The 18,886-nt window shown below is 46.2% G+C and overlaps 1 protein-coding gene across 1 annotated transcript in view; it reads right to left on the minus strand.

The window, feature by feature from the left end:
* Positions 1 to 18,886, minus strand: part of MGLL (monoglyceride lipase) — a 412,525-nt gene that overhangs the window by 11,672 nt on the left and 381,967 nt on the right. The window contains exon 7 of the mRNA XM_086939284.1: positions 6,209 to 6,424. Coding sequence (XP_086795410.1) covers positions 6,209 to 6,424 — 216 coding nt within the window. The remainder of the gene's footprint in view (positions 1 to 6,208; positions 6,425 to 18,886) is intronic.

Genomic DNA, 18,886 nt, shown 5'->3' on the forward strand with positions numbered 1-18,886 from the left:
GGGTCTTGCCTCTGTTAATTGCTGGTGAAATTGAGCACTGCCTCTCAGCCCTCTACCATTTTGTGTGTCTCCTCTGGTGCATCTGATCACTGATTTCCAGAGTTTAGTTGTATCAACGGATTTAATTTGGCTTGTTTCCTCCTCCCTTCTCTTGAGCTTGCTATTATTCGAGCTCCTTTTATGGAGTGTACCACGTCTCAACACGTCGTCCGAGATGTCTCTGAGGTTTGACACTGTGTGAGGCATGGCTCCAAGGTGGTTTCACAGAACCATTTGTACACTCCCTGGAAAACCATGTCTGTGCCTCCAAGTCCACTTCTGGTGTGTGCTTCATTTGAAGATTAGCATTAATGACATTGGCCTTTCGGGGAGCCGGTGTTGCATGGCTGTTGACTGGCAGCCCTACATTACCCGCAGTCAAAGTGCATCTTGATGGTTAAAGCATTGAACATGTAATGTATCTAGTTTTCCAACCCAACAACAAAGGCTTCCATAGATGTCCCAGCTCCTGGTCCATGTGTCTCCTGGTTCACTGTTTTCTCAGGATTAAATTGTGCATAAAGTGCTTGTTTGAGCTTGTTGTTTGTCTCTGTCTCTGAAGTGAGTGCTCTGACCCTCATGTCCCACTAGATCAAGCTGCAGCTTGTGTTTGTCCCACAGTTCCCATGCTCTTACTTAGTGTGCTTCTATTTGCAGTACTTATGTCAACATCTCCCATGCTTGATCCTTTGTATTATGTTGTTTTGCTATTGTGACTGCTGTGATGATAATCACAAGTGATGGCTAGGATACTCTGTACTGCTACCTTGGCACTCCCTGCACTTTCATTCCTGTGTTGTTTTTCCCACGTTTCCTGACTGTGGACTCCAGGTTCTTCGCGTACTCTTTTCACGTTTCATTGGTATTGGACTTACTGTCCTTCAGAGGATTCTAATTCATAGCTGACCTATCCCTTCACGTCTCAAGGGCCAGTGTTTACATCCTTCAATCGCTCTGCATGCATGCCTTTTGTTGGTTCTTCCTCTAGTGATCTTTCCCTTTATTGGTCGCTTTGCGGGTGTTGAACTTTGCTTTGGTCAGAGCTATTGGTCTGACACTTGTTGCTTAGTTACCTCTCTCCGCGTGCCTTGTTTCACTCGTATCGTTCAGTTCTGGGCACCAGTAGAGTGGTGCACTCAGTGTGAGGTCATTCATATTGCATGATGTGGGATCATTTGTCCACTGCGAGTCTGGCCTTATACTCTCCCACACTTGTTAGTTTCAGATTGGAATTAGCCTGCTCCTGCCAAGTTTTTGCTTGTTTACTTAAGTTGTTCCTTTTCTTTGCCATTTTCTTGTTGCCTTGAGCAGCTGGCCCCGGTCACTTGTGTACATTTCGTTGTGGAATGATGTCTCACATTCAGGGAAAATTGTTTACAATTAAATTTGGCAAACCTTCTACATCTGGTCAAAAGAACAGTTTTGTGTTGCATTGTTTCTCTTTGACTTCTTTTTTTGCAAGTCATACTCCTAGAGGGTCACTTAGACCCTGGTGGATGGACCTACAGCCTGTCGTGTCCCGGAGGCCGTTGCCTGGCCTTACAATGGAGGACGAGCCACCCGGTTGAGAGATCTCAGTCTGCCTGGCGGGGATCTCTCCAATAAAAAGTGCTTCCACTGCGGAGGTGGATGCACTTAAGGCATAGAGGAATGTCAAGTGAGCTCCTGTGCTGATGCAAATGACTTGACATTCATTAGGTCCAGCTTGACAGCACAATAGTCGCCAGGCATAATGTGATCAACCTGAAAAGAGCTTTCCGTAGTACTACAGAGAAGGGCTTTGGCTCCACCCACATGTTGGTTGTCAGGTGTACGTTTTGATTGGGCAGACATTGTGTGCTTCCACAGAAAAAGTGCTTCTCCTCTACACAGCTGTGATCACTTTGCTTAATTATTCTGATTACTGAGCTTGAACTTTTAGGGGTAGGCACACAACACTGTAATGCTGTTAACATGTCTTAGATAAGTAGATAATTTACGGTGTTTGTTTGTTTTTCACTGGCGGCAGCACAGAAGGAGGAGGCCAGGCATGACACATGTATTGCAGTAGGAACACCCTTCCATTCCATCATTTACTTTAGGCTCCATAATGCAATGCTGTGTTTGAGAGCAGCATGGGATGCTCAGGGCTACAATAAACTACAAGGATTTTTAGGTCAGGATTGACAATGCAGCTGTCGAGCCAGACATAAAAATCCATGCATATTACTTTAACCCGGCAGTGCAATGCAGCTGTCACCTAGCCATATATGATCAATAAAAAAGAGTTTTCAGAGCTCCACCCACATGGTGGTTTCATCAAGTACAGCATTTGATTGGGCCGGATTTATGTGCTTCCACTAATTCTACTGCTTGTATCAGACTTTTTGGCTTGTGGCAAAGGTTATATTCGATACAGCATGACTTAGTGGCTGATTTATAATTTCGCTGACGGATTGTACTCTGCGAGGGCGACAGAGCAAATGACTCAATTGCCTGAATGGAGTACCCCCTGCCAAATTTGGTGCAGCTCCGCACTCCGACATTGTCTTGTGAATATTCCCCTAAACCCCCTGCCAAATTTGGTGCAGCTCCGCACTCTGACATTTTCTTGTGAATATTCCCCTAAGCCCCCTGCCAAATTTGGTGCAGCTCCGCACTCCGACATTTTCTTGTGAATATGCCACTAAGCCTTACTATTTCAGGTCCCCTCACTGGATCTTAGTACCTAGACCCACATTAAACCCCTCCAGGCAACTGTTAAATGATATAACTTCGAAGCCACAAGAACACCTGCCTGATTGGAACAAATCCATCAGCATTTCTACAATTCACAGGAGTCGCCATCATGGTGGTTCTTGTGAATGTATTGGAACTTTGTCATACGGCTCCGCCAGACATGATGGAGCTGTACAGTGAACTTTCAATAGTTTTTTTTATTTTGAAAAACAAAACCCCTACATCATCTCCCATGGTGAGGGGGACAGTCTTCGTTTTTCACTGCCCCTTACTGCTGGGACTTAAAAAATGCCTATATATTATCCCATCTAAATTAGGTGGGGGACCATATAGCCATTTCACAGGTGGCCCATACTCCATTGGAACATTGGAGAACTTAGGCCACGGTGGAGACCGAGTAGTTTCCGCCATTAACAAACTATGGTCAGCCTGCAAATAAATGTGGTGGCCCAACCCTTATAATGGCAGTAGGCATGCTCCGTCTCCGTTGCAGAGTATCTTACCGCTAATATATGTCAGGCCCTAAGTAGGTTATGGTGGCAAGCCACTGATCAAGGCTGTAGGCCTGCTCTGTTTATTTTGAGATGTTATGGTAAAGGCACTAGGTCTGATGCATTTATTGTGAAAAGCATTTCTTAAAACCAATAAGCATTGAAGCGTAAATTGTTATTACTGTACATTAAAGCCTACAGATAGGTATTTTGGTACACAGAATCTCACAGATCACCATAGCAGTCATCGGTTTTGGCATTGGTCACCCACTCTGACAAACACTGGGGTTTTTCACTGTGATTAATGTACATAGTTTTGCAAGCTGTATTTTTCTTACATATTTGTAATTTGATAACTCTACTCAGGATGGTTGCTGGTTTATGAGCACTTGAATGGGTCGGTAGTAAGAGTAAGGTAAAGCCACTGTCAAAGGAGATAGGCGTCATTGGTTCATTGTGAAAACCCCGCCAGATTTCCTAGGTTTGATCTGCCTATTATGAAACGTTATGATAAAGCCAGTAAACTTGACCCACTTATAGTGAAAAGTATGTGTTAAAGACAATATAATCTTAACCCCTTTCACGCGGGGCTAATTCCCCCGCGATGCGGGGGGGGGGAGGGGCCGCGCGCGGGGCCGCGGTGCTCGTGACGAGCCCAGCTCGTCATGCTGCACAGTGGAGCTGTGCTCATGACGAGCTGAGCTCATCACAACTACACCCACTCCTGTAGAACACCCATACAGGCAGGGAATTAGCCCTGTGTGGGCGTTCTGCGGAAGTTATGACAAGCTCAGCTCGTCATGAGCACAGCTTCACTTCCACTGTGCCTCATGACGAGCTGAGCTCGTCATAAGCGTCGAAGGTGTTAAGGATAGATTGTTATTACACTGTGCTAAAGCCTGTAGGCAGTTATTTTATCACATGGAATGTTGCCGCTTACCACAGTAGGCAAGGGTGTTGGTGATCCACTCGAACAAACCGTGGGAACAGCAGATTTGCACTACAATAATCCTTCTCAGTCTCTCTTAGGAGAGATAGTATTTGCTTTGCCAACTTTAATTCTGCAACTTAATGCCTGGTTGTAGATTGTGCATTATTAACTCCAATGGGGCAATAATTTTGTACACTATATTTAGAGCACAATATTCCTGTCAGATGACACTTTGGTTACGACATTCTGGTGCAATACATTTAAGGCACTACGTATTGCTTATGAGACTTAATCGATTGCTGCAGTTTCTGGGAAACCAGTTGAAAATCAGAGCTCCAGATCGCAGCGGGCCAGTGCTTAATTTGTAAGAATGTAAAGGCTAATGTCTAGGGTATTCCACTGTAGCCAACACCACCCGCAGCTCCTCCCACTGCTGCAGAGGGCCAGTACCTACATTACCTTCTAACCCTCACACTTAAACAGGTGTGACATTTAGTACTATTGTAGGTCACCCCAAGCTGAAGGGATGCCTTGGAAGTGCAAGTTTGAATATTTTTTTAGTACATTTTAGTGCATATTTATGAGGAGTTATCACCACCAGAAAGTGACTTTCTTCCGACGTTCTGGTGGTGTTAACTCCTTCACCTTATTTACAAGGCGGCATTAAGCCACTTAACATGACTCAATTCTGCCTTGTAAGTAATTCCCTTATTCATGCAGTACTTAGCGGGAAAGGGGCGTTCAATGGGTGCTGCAGTGAGCGTTCCCCCACAATAACCATTGCTTTTCGACATTGCCCCATATTTTCAAGGCAAAAATACAGCCAGGGAATACCTGGTCTTAAGCAGGCGATATGAGGAGAAATGTTTTATTTCTCCTTGCATTTTGTTCTTCCCATGCGTTCTGCATTGTTCCGCACACATAGATAGAGCAAATCGCCTGTAAAGATTGTTTGTGTGCAGGAAGGTGTCCTTTCCTGCACATACACAGTTGCCCCTGTACTGACGGCACCCTAGTAAAATGACGCTAGAGGGCCTGCGCTGGCACTAGGAAGCTTTTTTAGTGCCACAGCTAGGGGTAGCACAGAGGTGCGCTGCACTCTTGTTAATATGGTGCATCCCTGCGTTTTCAAAATGTCGGAGTGCGGCTTTACCAATCTTGGTGTAACACGGCGCTCTCTCTAATTAAAGAGAGGGACCCAAAATACCAAAGGGGTAGGGTTCCAAAAGACAATCTGTCACAAAATGAAGTCCCCTTTGGAACAATTATAAGCAGTCAAATACACATACACATAGCACATAACTAGTTAATACATTCTTTCAAACTTGAGCAATACTAAAGATGATGCGAAAATAGTCAGAAATCATAAAAAAAAACATTTACATTAAAAAAGGATAAACAATATATCCGGGTACAGTATATGCAGATAATGATCACACAGTGGGAACAAAAAAACAACACAATGGTTAAAAGATAACACAGGGATACTATAATGCAATTTCATGCCCTTGTGTACTGGGATACACTAAATCATTGGATTGTACAACTTTTCCAATTGGATAGATATAATCACAAAATTGGAACATGATTTACTGAAATTGCATTATAGTATCCCTGTGTTATCCTTTAGTCATTGTGTTGCATCATCTTTAGTATTGCTCAAGTTTGAAAGAATGTATTAACTAGTTATGTGCTACGTGTATGTGTATTTGACTGCTTATAATTGTTCCAAAGGGGATTTCATTTTGTAACACGGCGCTCTGCCAGTTTCTTGTAAATATGCCCCTTAATTTCCAAATATTAATGCTGTGCTCAAAACACTTACCTCTGCGTGCCACAATCCGGTGTACTCCGAAAAATAAGTATAGTGTTTAAAAGTAAGTGATGGACCCAAGCAATGGAAAAACCAGCACAAATTAAGCACTGTTGCAGCCACTGGAACTTCTTTTTTCTCTCTCAACAAAACATCAAACTCACTCTCTGAAATGCACCAATTCTATATTTTATGTTACCAATAAAAATATGTTACCTTCAGAGTCTTGTCCTGAGACGGAGCCTTTTCGATCATGGTGTGTGACCCTCTGATGTCACAAAGTTTGTCTTCAGTGCCGTGCAACAGTAAGAATGGCAAAGTGAACTGTGGGAGTGACTTCTCCACTCGCGTCGTGGCATTCAACATATGCATCCCAAACCGAACCGTCATCCCACCGTGGTACACCAGAGGATCATTGGCATAAAGTTCGACCTAGAGCACAAATTGAAACTCGCGTCATTGCTATGTACGGAATATATATACACACACACACACACACACACACACATATATATATATATATATATATATATATATACACAGCGTTAGACTTTACAGTATGTTTTTTTCTTTAACACCACTGCGTTTGAAGGAAAGCAAAGCATTGCTTTGGTTTCATGTGAAGAGAGGTTGTTTGCTTATTTGATACCATACTTGGTTGCCTTTTCTAAGCCTTTATTACTAACATTAGAGGTGCTTGAAATGGAAACAGTTAAGTGCAAATACCCATTTTCCAGAGTACCCGTATGCTACAAAGAAGTGCTGGTACTCTCTTATACCGCACCCCTGATGAAAGGTGCTGCTACCATCAATTTCACATTAAAGGGTGCTGGTACTCCATGTAATGTAATGTAAAAAATGCTTGTATAGTGCTGCGTACACCGGATAGGTTTCATGGCGCTTCTGCGGTCACGCTCGATCGAAGTAGAGTGATTAGATGGAAAAAGCTTGTGTAAAAAGCCAGGGTTTCAGCTGTTTTCGAAACTGGAGGTGATTATTTGTTGTGCGTAAAGACAAGGGAATTTTATTCCACTCTTGAGGAGCAAGGGTAGGGAAACGCAGGCCCCCGTGTTTAGCATGTCTAAACTTAGGGGTGATCAGTAGATTTTGGCTGGATGACCGCAGAGTGCGGGACGGCGTATATTTCCTGATCTTGTTGGAGATGAACTTGGGCCCTCCTCCAAATAGCGCCTTGTGTACCATGCAGGCCAGCTTAACAAGCACTGGCGTTGCCAATAGGTCTCACAGTAGGAAAGTTGGAGCTATTGGTTTTGTAAATGACAAAGCCCTTTATGTTTTTAAAATGAAAACAAAAATAAAAGGCATTGTTATTTGCAATTGTAATAGCTCCAACTTTCCTACTGCGAGACCTATTGGCAACGCCAGTGCTTGTTTTTTTAGTCAAAGCAACACACGCTCTTGCGTACATGCAGGCACACCACCCAAGAGCATCTGACATCTCTGAGAAAATATGTAAGTACATTCATATTCTGTTCACAGTATGTTATGGTCAGGCATGTCTGAGGACATCTTAGGGCCAGGCATATGAAAGAACATGCATATGTTAAGGTCATGCATACATCTGAGAGGGTTCAGAATAAAAGACAACCTGTCTTCACAATCTTGGGGCATCTACTGGGCACGTGACCTTCCTCATCGCTTCAACCCTCTGCATAGGGGCTAAATACAAACATCTAAGAATTAAGCAAGTTCATGTCATGTTCATATGGTGCATAAAAGGGATGTCACATGGAGTGGGGCCTTTAGGCTGTGAAGTAACTGCTCTCATAGAACCAACATGTGTGCACATATAATAATGGGCGTTTTCAGGGTGTGTCACAGAGGGGTCCCTCGAGGGCATGGTTCTAGGACCTCATACTTTCCACTATTTAATTTGAAAATGTAGGATCTCGAATTCACACGCACACAAATTGACACATTCCGCTTGCAGGGTGTTGAATTTGTGATAAAGTAGGGATTGTGAGCGAATCCTGAGATGTATGACTTATGCTTGAAATAAGATTACACACTGTCCTATTTTCACACAATGGTAGGCACTGGTTTTGGTTTGCTTCACTTTGATGAATGCCGATCTGAACGCAGTGATACAGAGCGAGTTGGCCAGGATCACACAACTGAGGCAGTTCCTTAGAAGACTGCCGTGTCGTAGATCTTGTTGCAGTGACAAACAGAGCTCTACAGACACGTCCCTGTATATCTGGCGCAGCGCAGTGCTGTGAATTAGATTACACAAAACGGAGGGGTGTACGCGTGATTGGGACAGTAAAAAATAGAAGTGCTTTTAAATGACATATTTACATGAAACATAAAATGAGTATCACTGCGGCGGGTAACAGTAAACCTCTGTTATTCAGCGCCAAGAAGCTCCAGAGGTGAACGTGCACTTAGCAAACATGCATATTACATTCACGTTTATATGCACGAGCAAATGAGACGATCTGCCCAAAATGTAAAGATTTTTGTTGAACCTCGGTAGGCAGAAGTAAAACCCGCATCATCTCCCAGTCCCGCCACGTTCCTGCCCCTCAAGCAAACCTCTTGCTGTAGCAGTAGCGCCACTCCAAGAGACCTAAGAGAAATGCAGGCAGAATGAGAGAAGACTGCCACATATTGGAAATGTAAGATTATAAAGGGACCGCGGATTTGACATGGCGTGCAAGCCATCTATTTCACTAGACAGCAGTGTAAGCGCCTCTCTGCCATCTGCAAACACCCCGCCCCCCAACAATCCCCTTTACAATCAAAGAAAACTAACAGTCTCTGTGAAGTCTGAGAGTGAGTCTGGGACGCATCACGGGCCGTGAGAGACGGAACGCAGGGGTAAGATCTGCACGGAGCAGAGGCAGGGGAGAGGGGTGACAGGGCAGCATGTGACGGATGAGGGGCCCGCTAGCAGGGTAAGGCAGATGGAAAAGGAAGGAGAGAGGGGTGGAATAAAAAGGAAAAGAAACAAGGCTGTGTTGTGGGAGGAGTGCTGTTGCGGGGAGAGAGAGGGGAGGTGCTGGTGTGGGAGGGGGGAGGTGCTGTTGTGGGAGGAGTGCTGCCTAGGGCAAGGCTGTGTTGTGGGAGGAGTGCTGTTGCGGGGAGAGAGAGGGGAGGTGCTGGTGTGGGAGGGGGGAAGTGCTGGTGTGGGAGTGGTGTGGGAGGGGGGAGTTGCTGGTGTGGGAGGAATGCAGCTAGGGGAGGAGAAGCCTGATGCCGGATGGGGGCGGGAGAGCCTGGGAATGCGAGAGGCTGGGCTTGCATGCGATGCGCGTGCATGTACACGGGAACTGCATGAAAACCGCGGGGCTGAAAGCCCTTTGGTTTCACGATGTTTTCGCCACTTGAATTCTCGCTCCGCTAGATGCGCTTGCGCACATCGATAGGTCGCGAGACCTAAAAACACTACGTTGTCTCACCGGGAGCCAGTGGAGTTGTTTCAGCATTGGTTTCACATGCTGGCGCACAGAAAGTTGGAGAATGAGTCTGGCCGCATGGTTCTGGATCAACTGCAGGCGCTGAACTTGATAGGCCGGGATACCGGCGTAAAGGGAGTTGGCATAGTCCAGACGGGAGATAATGAGCACCAGGAAGACCAAGGTGAGTGCTTCGCTTGAGAGAAATCTTGTTATTTTCTTAATTTTCCGTAGGAAGAAGAAACACGTCGGCACTACGGAACTGATCTGAGGGTTCATCGATAAGTCATTGCTTATCATTATCCCCAGACTTTTTACTTTAGGCGGGGAACCCCAAGATGTTGGCCAGAAGTTAGAATTCCATGCGTTGATTTTCCCTCCGGTTAAAATAAGCTCCGTTTTATCAGGGTTCAACTTGAGCTGATTGGCGCTCATCCAGCTGCTGATGTAAGTCATAACAGCCTTCAAATTGGACTCAGAGGAGCTGGTGTGTTGTATGTTAAAAATTAGTTGAAGGTCGTCCGCATAATTAAAAACCTGGACTTCCATCTCCTTCAATGCAATAATCAAGGGTTGCAGGTACAAGTTAAATAAAAGAGGGGATAAAGAGGAGCCCTGGGGGACTCCACATTGGATTCTTCCTTTTTTTGAGCAGAAATTGCCCAGGCGGACTAATTGGTATCGGTCTGTCAGGAAAGATTGGATCCACTTCAATGCCTGGCCACCTATCCCAGCGCCGCGGACACGGCGATCAAGATGTTGTGATCGACAGTGTCAAATGCCTCTGACAAGTCTAAGAGTATCAATGCTTGAGGAGAGTTCTGATCTGCGCCCGCTCTTAGTTCGTCCAAGACAGTCAAAATGACTGCCTCTGTAGAGTGGGCTGGCCGGAAACCCGCCTGGTGGGGATCAAGATGGTTTGACACCTCTATAAACGAGCTGAAACAGCCAGCCACGTGGGCCTCCAGTATTTTGCTCAAAAAGGGCAACAAGGAAATCGTCCGATAGTTACTCATCAACTGAGGGTTAGCACCTGGTTTCTTTAAGATGGCAAGGATTTCCGCATTTTTAAAGGGTTCGGGACCGTGCCACTACTGATAGAGGTGTTGAGCAGAGAGATAGGGGGGTCAGGGCATATGCGAAAAGCTTCCCGCAAGATGTGAGGTGGACCACTATCGAGGGGAGAGCCCGACTTGACTTTGTTGATCAAATCGAAAAAGTTTTCCATGGAAATGGAGGGAAACTGATTTAGAACAGCTTGTGTTTGCGGTACGCCAGATGGAGCCAAAGGGAGGTTGTTCTGTGGAATACTGGACTTTATTGTTGCTATTTTGTCAAAGAAGTAGTGATTTAGTGAGTCACACAGTGATTGCGAGTGAACTGGATGCACAGTGACTCTCTCGGGACCTGTCAGTTCTTCAACAATGGAAAATATCGCTTTTGCTTTATTGGCAGATTTTTGAATTTTTTGCGAAAAATACTCGGTTTTACAAGAGAGGATAGACCGCTTATATTCTTTGAGAAGGGCCAGATAAATTATTTTGAATTCTGGAGTGTAGTTCCTTCTCTATTTCCGTTCAGCTTGTCTGAGTCTCCGTTTAAGTTCCTTTAGGCTGGAAGAGAACCATCTTTGAGCATCATGAGCCCTTTTGGTTTTAATGGTTTTCAGGGGAGCTACTTTATCACTGGCTGATTTTAGCTAAGATGTGAGATTCCTAGTCTGGGTGGAGAGGGAGCCGGTGTGGGTCGGGGGGACCGTGTCCGCTAGAATGGAATGTTATGTTATGTTATGTTATGTTAATAACACTTCTATAGCGCACAGATTCCCCAGCAAAGGGGCGTCCCGGCGCTTCTGGAAGGGAATCCAGACACAACACAACAGAAAGAAGAAGGAAGCTCACAAGACAGAATCCTAAGAGGAATGGGGGAACAGATGCGTTTTGATGGATCTCCTGAATTTCAGCAGCTCATCAATTTCGCGGATGTGGGACGGTAAAGAATTCCACAGCTTCTCAGCCAGGACTCGGAAGGAACGTCCTTCCGCTCTACATAATCTAAATCGCGGAACCACAGCCAAGTTTTGGCCCATGGATCTCAAAGGGCGCAAGGGAACATAAGGCTTCAACAGATTGTCAAGAATCGGGGGGGAAGCCATCCTGAGAATCTTAAACGACAAGCATAGTGCCTTAAAAGACTTAAAAGGACTCCAGGCAAGCCCTACTCCAGTTTCTAGCTTGCGTGCTGCCTGGCTTCAAGATAGAAGAAGCGGTGGTGTCGGAGATTGTAAAAGTGATCAGGCAGTGGTTGGACCAGGTGCAAGGAGAGACTGCCAGCTGGGAAATGGTCACATTTTGCGTCCACACTTGATCGAGAGAGTGGCCCTTGATATGCGTGTCAGTTTGTGCGTGCTGCCTGCAATTTAGGCTGGTGAGGAATTTAGCATTCATTTTTGTCTTCGGGCCAATAGTTGAAGTCCCTCATTATTAGGACTCTTGAATGATTAATCACCAGTTGCACGATCATGTCGCCGAATTCCTGAGGAAATGAGGGCATATGTTGGGGGGGACGGTAGGTAATCACGCAAGCCAAAGGAGGTATTGGGCGATTCTAATTTAATTATCAGGCTTTCTGTAAAGGGTACCTGCCTGGTGGTGAGCGAGGATAATTGATGTTTCTGATTGATGATTGCTGCTACACCCCACCCTTTTTACCGGATTCCCTGTCTACGTGAATTATGTAGTAGGGATCCGGAGTAGCTGCCAGGATGTCGGGGATCGAGTCAGGGGACAGCCATGTTTCTATCAAGAATAGGATGTCCGGCCTGTGTGTATCTATCAGAGAGAAAATCTCTAGCTGATGTTTCCCAAGGGATCGAGTATTTAAGTAATAATTTTCAAAGTCACTAGACTTCTTTGTACAGGGCCCTGGCACTTGTTCAGCGACTAAGTTAGTAAAAATTGGAATAGTGCTATTTGATGGGAAATAGTCTGCGCAGCGTGAATTGGTGTTGTGGGCCAGTATGCCCTCGTGTCCTAACGCTCTCTTGGAGATGCTGTCTAGTTCATACGTCCTCTGGAGGGATCTTAATTTGGCTGCAGAGTAAATGATAAACCGGGCATGAGAGCTGGCCCCTGGCCCCGGTCTGCCGCGGACGGGCGCAGACGGGCTCGCCTTTGGCGTGCCTTCGGCCCGCCGCCGGCACGCCACTGTGCGTTGGCCAGTACATCGGGTTTAATGGGGGATAGTGATGGAAACACTATACCGGTTCCTCCACCGCAACCGGAAGTGTGGAACGCAGTTCTGTCGGAAAGGGAAAGTAGAGAACTCCACAACAATTGAGCAGAGTTCGCGGTGGACCGGGGAGGGTGAAAGAGCCCCTAAGGTAGGAATAGCAGCAATGACCGAGTGCGCAGCTAGCGCTTCAAGTGAGGTGAAGAGTGCCAAAAAACAGACACTTGCAATCTACTTTAATAGAATACAATTTCGAGTTTGGCTGGAATAACGCAAAACCAGACACACAGTTAAAAACATAAGCTTGACCACTCACAATGAGCGCGACCAACCGCGCGAGCAGTCACCACCTCGAGTTTTATGGGGGATAGCAGTGGAAACACTAGACCGCTTCCTCCACCGCAACCGGAAGTGTGGAACGCAGAGCTGTCGGAAAGAGAAAGTAGAGAACTCCCTCCACAACAATCAAGCCTAGCTCGCTGTGGACCGGGGAGGGTGAAAGAGCCCCTAAGGTAGGAATAGCAGCAATGACCGAGTGCGCAGCTTGCACTACAAGTGAGGTGAAGAGTGCCAAAAAACAGACACTTGCAATCTTCTTTAATTTTTTTGAAAAGAATACAACTTCGAGTTTGGCTGGAATAACGCAAAACCAGACACACAGTTAAAAACATAAGCTTGACCACTCACAATGAGCGCGACCAACCTCGCGAGCAGTCACCACCTCGAGTTTTATGGGGGATAGTGGTGGAAACACTAGACCGCTTCCTCCACCCCAACCGGAAATGTGGAACGCAGGGCTGTCGGAAAGAGAAAGTAGAGAACTCCCTCCACAACAATCGAGCCTAGCTCGCGGTGGACCGGGGAGGGTGAAAGAGGGTGAAAGAGCCCCTAAGGTAGGAATAGCAGCAATGACCGAGTGTGCAGCTAGCGCTTCAAGTGAGGTGAAGAGTGCTTGGCTGGAATAACGCAATACCAGACACACAGTTAAAAACATAAGCTTGACCACTCACAATGAGCGCGAGCGACCTGACCGCACTCACCCATGTAACGTGCACTCAGTACCTGAAAGCTCTCACCCATGTAAAGTGTACTCAGCACCTGGCAGCACTCACCCATGTAAAGTGTACTCAGTACCTGACAGAACTCACCCATGTAAAGTGTACATAGTAACTGACAGCACTCACCCATGCAAAGTGTACTCAGTACCTGGAAGCACTCGCTCATGTAAAGTGTACTCAGTACCTGGAAGCACTCGCTCATGTAAAGTTTACTCACTACCTGACAGAACTCACCCATGTAAAGTGTACATAGTAACTGACAGGACTCACCCATATAAAGTGTACTCAGTAACTGACAGCACTCACCCATGTAAAGTGTACTCAATACCTGACGGCACTCACTCATGTAAAGTGTACTCATTACCTGGCAGCACTCACCCATGTAAAGTGTACTCAGTAACTGGCAGCACTCACCCATGTAAAGTGTACTCAGTACCTGGCAGCACTCACCCATATAAAGTGTACTCAGCACCTGAAAGCACTCACTCATGTAAAGTGTACTCAGTAACTGGCAGCACTCACCCATGTAAAGTGTACTCAGTACCTGGCAGCACCCACCCATATAAAGTGTACTCAGCACCTGAAAGCACTCGCTCATGTAAAGTGTACTCAGTACCTGACAGAACTCACCCATGTAAAGTGTGCATAACAACTGACAAGACTCACCCATATAAAGTGTACTCAGTACCTGACAGCACTCACCCATGTAAAGTGTACTCAGTAACTGGCAGCACTCACCCATGTAAAGTGTACTCAGTAACTGACAGCACTCAGCCATGTAAAGTGTACTCAGTACCTGGCAGCACTCACCCATGTAAAGTGTACTCAGTACCTGACAGCACTCACCCATGTAAAGTGTACATAGTAACTGACAGAACTCACCCATATGAAGTGTACTCAGTACCTGAAAGCACTCACCCATGTAAGGTGTACTCAGTACCTGTCAGCACTCACCCATGTAAAGTGTACTCAGCACCTGAAAGCACTCACTCATGTAAAGTGTACTCAGTACCTGGAAGCACTCGCTCATGTAAAGTGTACTCAGTAACTGACAGCACTCACCCACATGAAGTGTACTCAGCACCTGACAGCAATCACTCATGTAAAGTGTACTCAGTACCTGAAAGCACTCACTCATGTAAAGTGTACTCAGCACCTGACAGCACTCACCCATGTAAAGTGTACTCAGCACCTGGCAGCACTCACCCATGTAAAGTGTACTCAGTACTTGGCAGCACTCACCCATGTAAAGTGTACTCAGTGCCTGGCAGCACTCACTCATGTAAAGTGTACTCAGCACCTGAAAGCACTCACTCATGTAAAGTGTACTCACTACCTGGCAGCACTCACTCATGTAAATTGTACTCGGCACCTGAAAGCACTCACCCATGTAAAGTGTACTCAGTACCGGGCAGGACTCACCCATGTAAAATGTACTCAGTACCTGGAAGCACTCACCCATGTAAAGTGTACTCAGTACCTGGCAGCACTCACCCATGTAAAGTGTACTCAGCACCTGAAAGCACTCACCCATGTAAAGTGTACTCAGTACCTGGCAGCACTCACCCATGTAAAGTGAACTCAGAACCTGGAAGCACTCACCCATGTAAAGTGTACTCAGTACCAGGCAGCACTCACCCATGTAAAGTGTACTCAGCACCTGAACGCACTCACCCATGTAAAGTGTACTCAGTACCTAGCAGCACTCACCCATGTAAAGTGTACTCATTACCTGGCAGCACTCACCCATGTAAAGTGTACTCAGCACCTGACAGCACTCACTCATGTAAAGTGTACTCAGCACCTGACAGCACTCAGCCATGTAAAGTGTACTCAGTACCTGAAAGCACTCACTCATGTAAAGTATACTCAGCACCTGGCAGCACTCACCCATGTAAAGTGTACTCAGTACCTGGCAGCACTCACCCATGTAAAGTGTACTCAGTACCTGGCAGCACTCACCCATGTAAAGTGTACTCAGCACCTGACAGCACTCAGCCATGTAAAGTGTACTCAGTACCTGACAGCACTCACTCATGTAAAGTATACTCAGCACCTGACAGCACTCAGCCATGAAAAGTGTACTCAGTACCTGAAAGCACTCACTCATGTAAAGTGTACTCAGTACCTGGCAGCACTCACTCATGTAAAGTGTACTCAGCACCTGAAAGCACGCACTCATGTAAAGTGTACTCATTACCTGGCAGCACTCACCCATGTAAAGTGTACTTATTATCTGGCAGCACTCACCCATGTAAGGTGTACTCAGTACCTGGCAGCACTCACCCATCTAAAGTGTACTCATTACCTGGCAGCACTCACTAATGTAAAGTGTACTCAGCACCCGAAAGCACTCACTCATGTAAAGTGTACTCGGTACCTGGCAGCACTCACTCATGTAAAGTGTACTCAGCACCTGAAAGCACTCACTCATGTAAAGTGTACTCAGTACCAGGCAGCACTCACTCATGTAAAGTGTACTCAGCACCTGAAAGCACTCACCCATGTAAAGTGTACTCAGTAACTGGCAGCACTCACCCATGTAAAGTGTACTCAGTAACTGACAGCACTCAGCCATGTAAAGTGTACTCAGTACCTGGCAGCACTCACCCATGTAAAGTGTACTCAGTACCTGACAGCACTCACCCATGTAAAGTGTACATAGTAACTGACAGAACTCACCCTTATGAAGTGTACTCAGTACCTGAAAGCACTCACCCATGTAAGGTGTACTCAGTACCTGTCAGCACCCACCCATGTAAAGTGTATTCAGCACCTGAAAGCACTCACTCATGTAAAGTGTACTCAGTACCTGGAAGCACTCGCTCATGTAAAGTGTACTCAGTAACTGACAGCACTCACCCACATGAAGTGTACTCAGCACCTGACAGCAATCACTCATGTAAAGTGTACTCAGTATCTGAAAGCACTCACTCATGTAAAGTGTACTCAGCACCTGACAGCACTCACCCATGTAAAGTGTACTCAGCACCTGGCAGCACTCACCCATGTAAAGTGTACTCAGTACCTGGCAGCACTCACCCATGTAAAGTGTACTCAGTGCCTGGCAGCACTCACTCATGTAAAGTGTACTCAGCACCTGAAAGCACTCACTCATGTAAAGTGTACTCACTACCTGGCAGCACTCACTCATGTAAATTGTACTCGGCACCTGAAAGCACTCACCCATGTAAAGTGTACTCAGTACCTGGCAGGACTCACCCATGTAAAATGTACTCAGTACCTGGAAGCACTCACCCATGTAAAGTGTACTCAGTACCTGGCAGCACTCACCCATGTAAAGTGTACTCAGCACCTGAAAGCACTCACCCATGTAAAGTGTACTCCGTACCTGGCAGCACTCACCCATGTAAAGTGTACTCAGAACCTGGAAGCACTCACCCATGTAAAGTGTACATAGTAACTGACAGAACTCACCCTTATGAAGTGTACTCAGTACCTGAAAGCACTCACCCATGTAAGGTGTACTCAGTACCTGTCAGCACCCACCCATGTAAAGTGTATTCAGCACCTGAAAGCACTCACTCATGTAAAGTGTACTCAGTACCTGGAAGCACTCGCTCATGTAAAGTGTACTCAGTAACTGACAGCACTCACCCACATGAAGTGTACTCAGCACCTGACAGCAATCACTCATGTAAAGTGTACTCAGTATCTGAAAGCACTCACTCATGTAAAGTGTACTCAGCACCTGACAGCACTCACCCATGTAAAGTGTACTCAGCACCTGGCAGCACTCACCCATGTAAAGTGTACTCAGTACCTGGCAGCACTCACCCATGTAAAGTGTACTCAGTGCCTGGCAGCACTCACTCATGTAAAGTGTACTCAGCACCTGAAAGCACTCACTCATGTAAAGTGTACTCACTACCTGGCAGCACTCACTCATGTAAATTGTACTCGGCACCTGAAAGCACTCACCCATGTAAAGTGTACTCAGTACCTGGCAGGACTCACCCATGTAAAATGTACTCAGTACCTGGAAGCACTCACCCATGTAAAGTGTACTCAGTACCTGGCAGCACTCACCCATGTAAAGTGTACTCAGCACCTGAAAGCACTCACCCATGTAAAGTGTACTCCGTACCTGGCAGCACTCACCCATGTAAAGTGAACTCAGAACCTGGAAGCACTCACCCATGTAAAGTGTACTCAGTACCTGGCAGCACTCACTCATGTAAAGTGTACTCATTACCTGGCAGCACTCATCCATGTAAAGTGTACTCAGCACCTGACAGCACTCACTCATGTAAAGTGTACTCAGCACCTGACAGCACTCAGCCATGTAAGTGTACTCAGTACCTGAAAGCACTCACTCATGTAAAGTATACTCAGCACCTGGCAGCACTCACCCATGTAAAGTGTACTCAGTACCTGGCAGCACTCACCCATGTAGAGTGTACTCAGTACCTGGCAGCACTCACCCATGTAAAGTGTACTCAGCACCTGACAGCACTCAGCCATGTAAAGTGTACTCAGTACCTGACAGCACTCACTCATGTAAAGTATACTCAGCACCTGACAGCACTCAGCCATGAAAAGTGTACTCAGTACCTGAAAGCACTCACTCATGTAAAGTGTACTCAGTACCTGGCAGCACTCACTCGTGTAAAGTGTACTCAGCACCTGAAAGCACGCACTCATGTAAAGTGTACTCATTACCTGGCAGCACTCACCCATGTAAACTGTACTTATTATCTGGCAGCACTCACCCATGTAAGGTGTACTCAGTACCTGGCAGCACTCACCCATGTAAAGTGTACTCATTACCTGGCAGCACTAACCCATGTAAAGTGTACTCAGTACCTGGCAGCACTCACTAATGTAAAGTGTACTCAGCACCCGAAATCACTCACTCATGTAAAGTGTACTCGGTCCCTGGCAGCACTCACTCATGTAAAGTGTACTCAGCACCTGAAAGCACTCACTCATGTAAAGTGTACTCAGTACCTGGCAGCACTCACTCATGTAAAGTGTACTCAACACCTGAAAGCACTCACTCATGTAAAGTGTACTCAGTACCTGGCAGCACTCACCCATGTAAAGTGTACTCAGTACCTGGCAGCACCCACTCATGTAACGTGTACTCAGTACCTGAAAGCACTCACCCTGTACTCAGCACCTGAAAGCACTCACTCATGTAAAGTGTACTCAGTACCTGGCAG

This window comes from Lissotriton vulgaris, chromosome 9, assembly GCF_964263255.1.
Source record: "Lissotriton vulgaris chromosome 9, aLisVul1.2, whole genome shotgun sequence".
Classification (NCBI taxonomy): Eukaryota; Metazoa; Chordata; class Amphibia; order Caudata; family Salamandridae; genus Lissotriton; species Lissotriton vulgaris.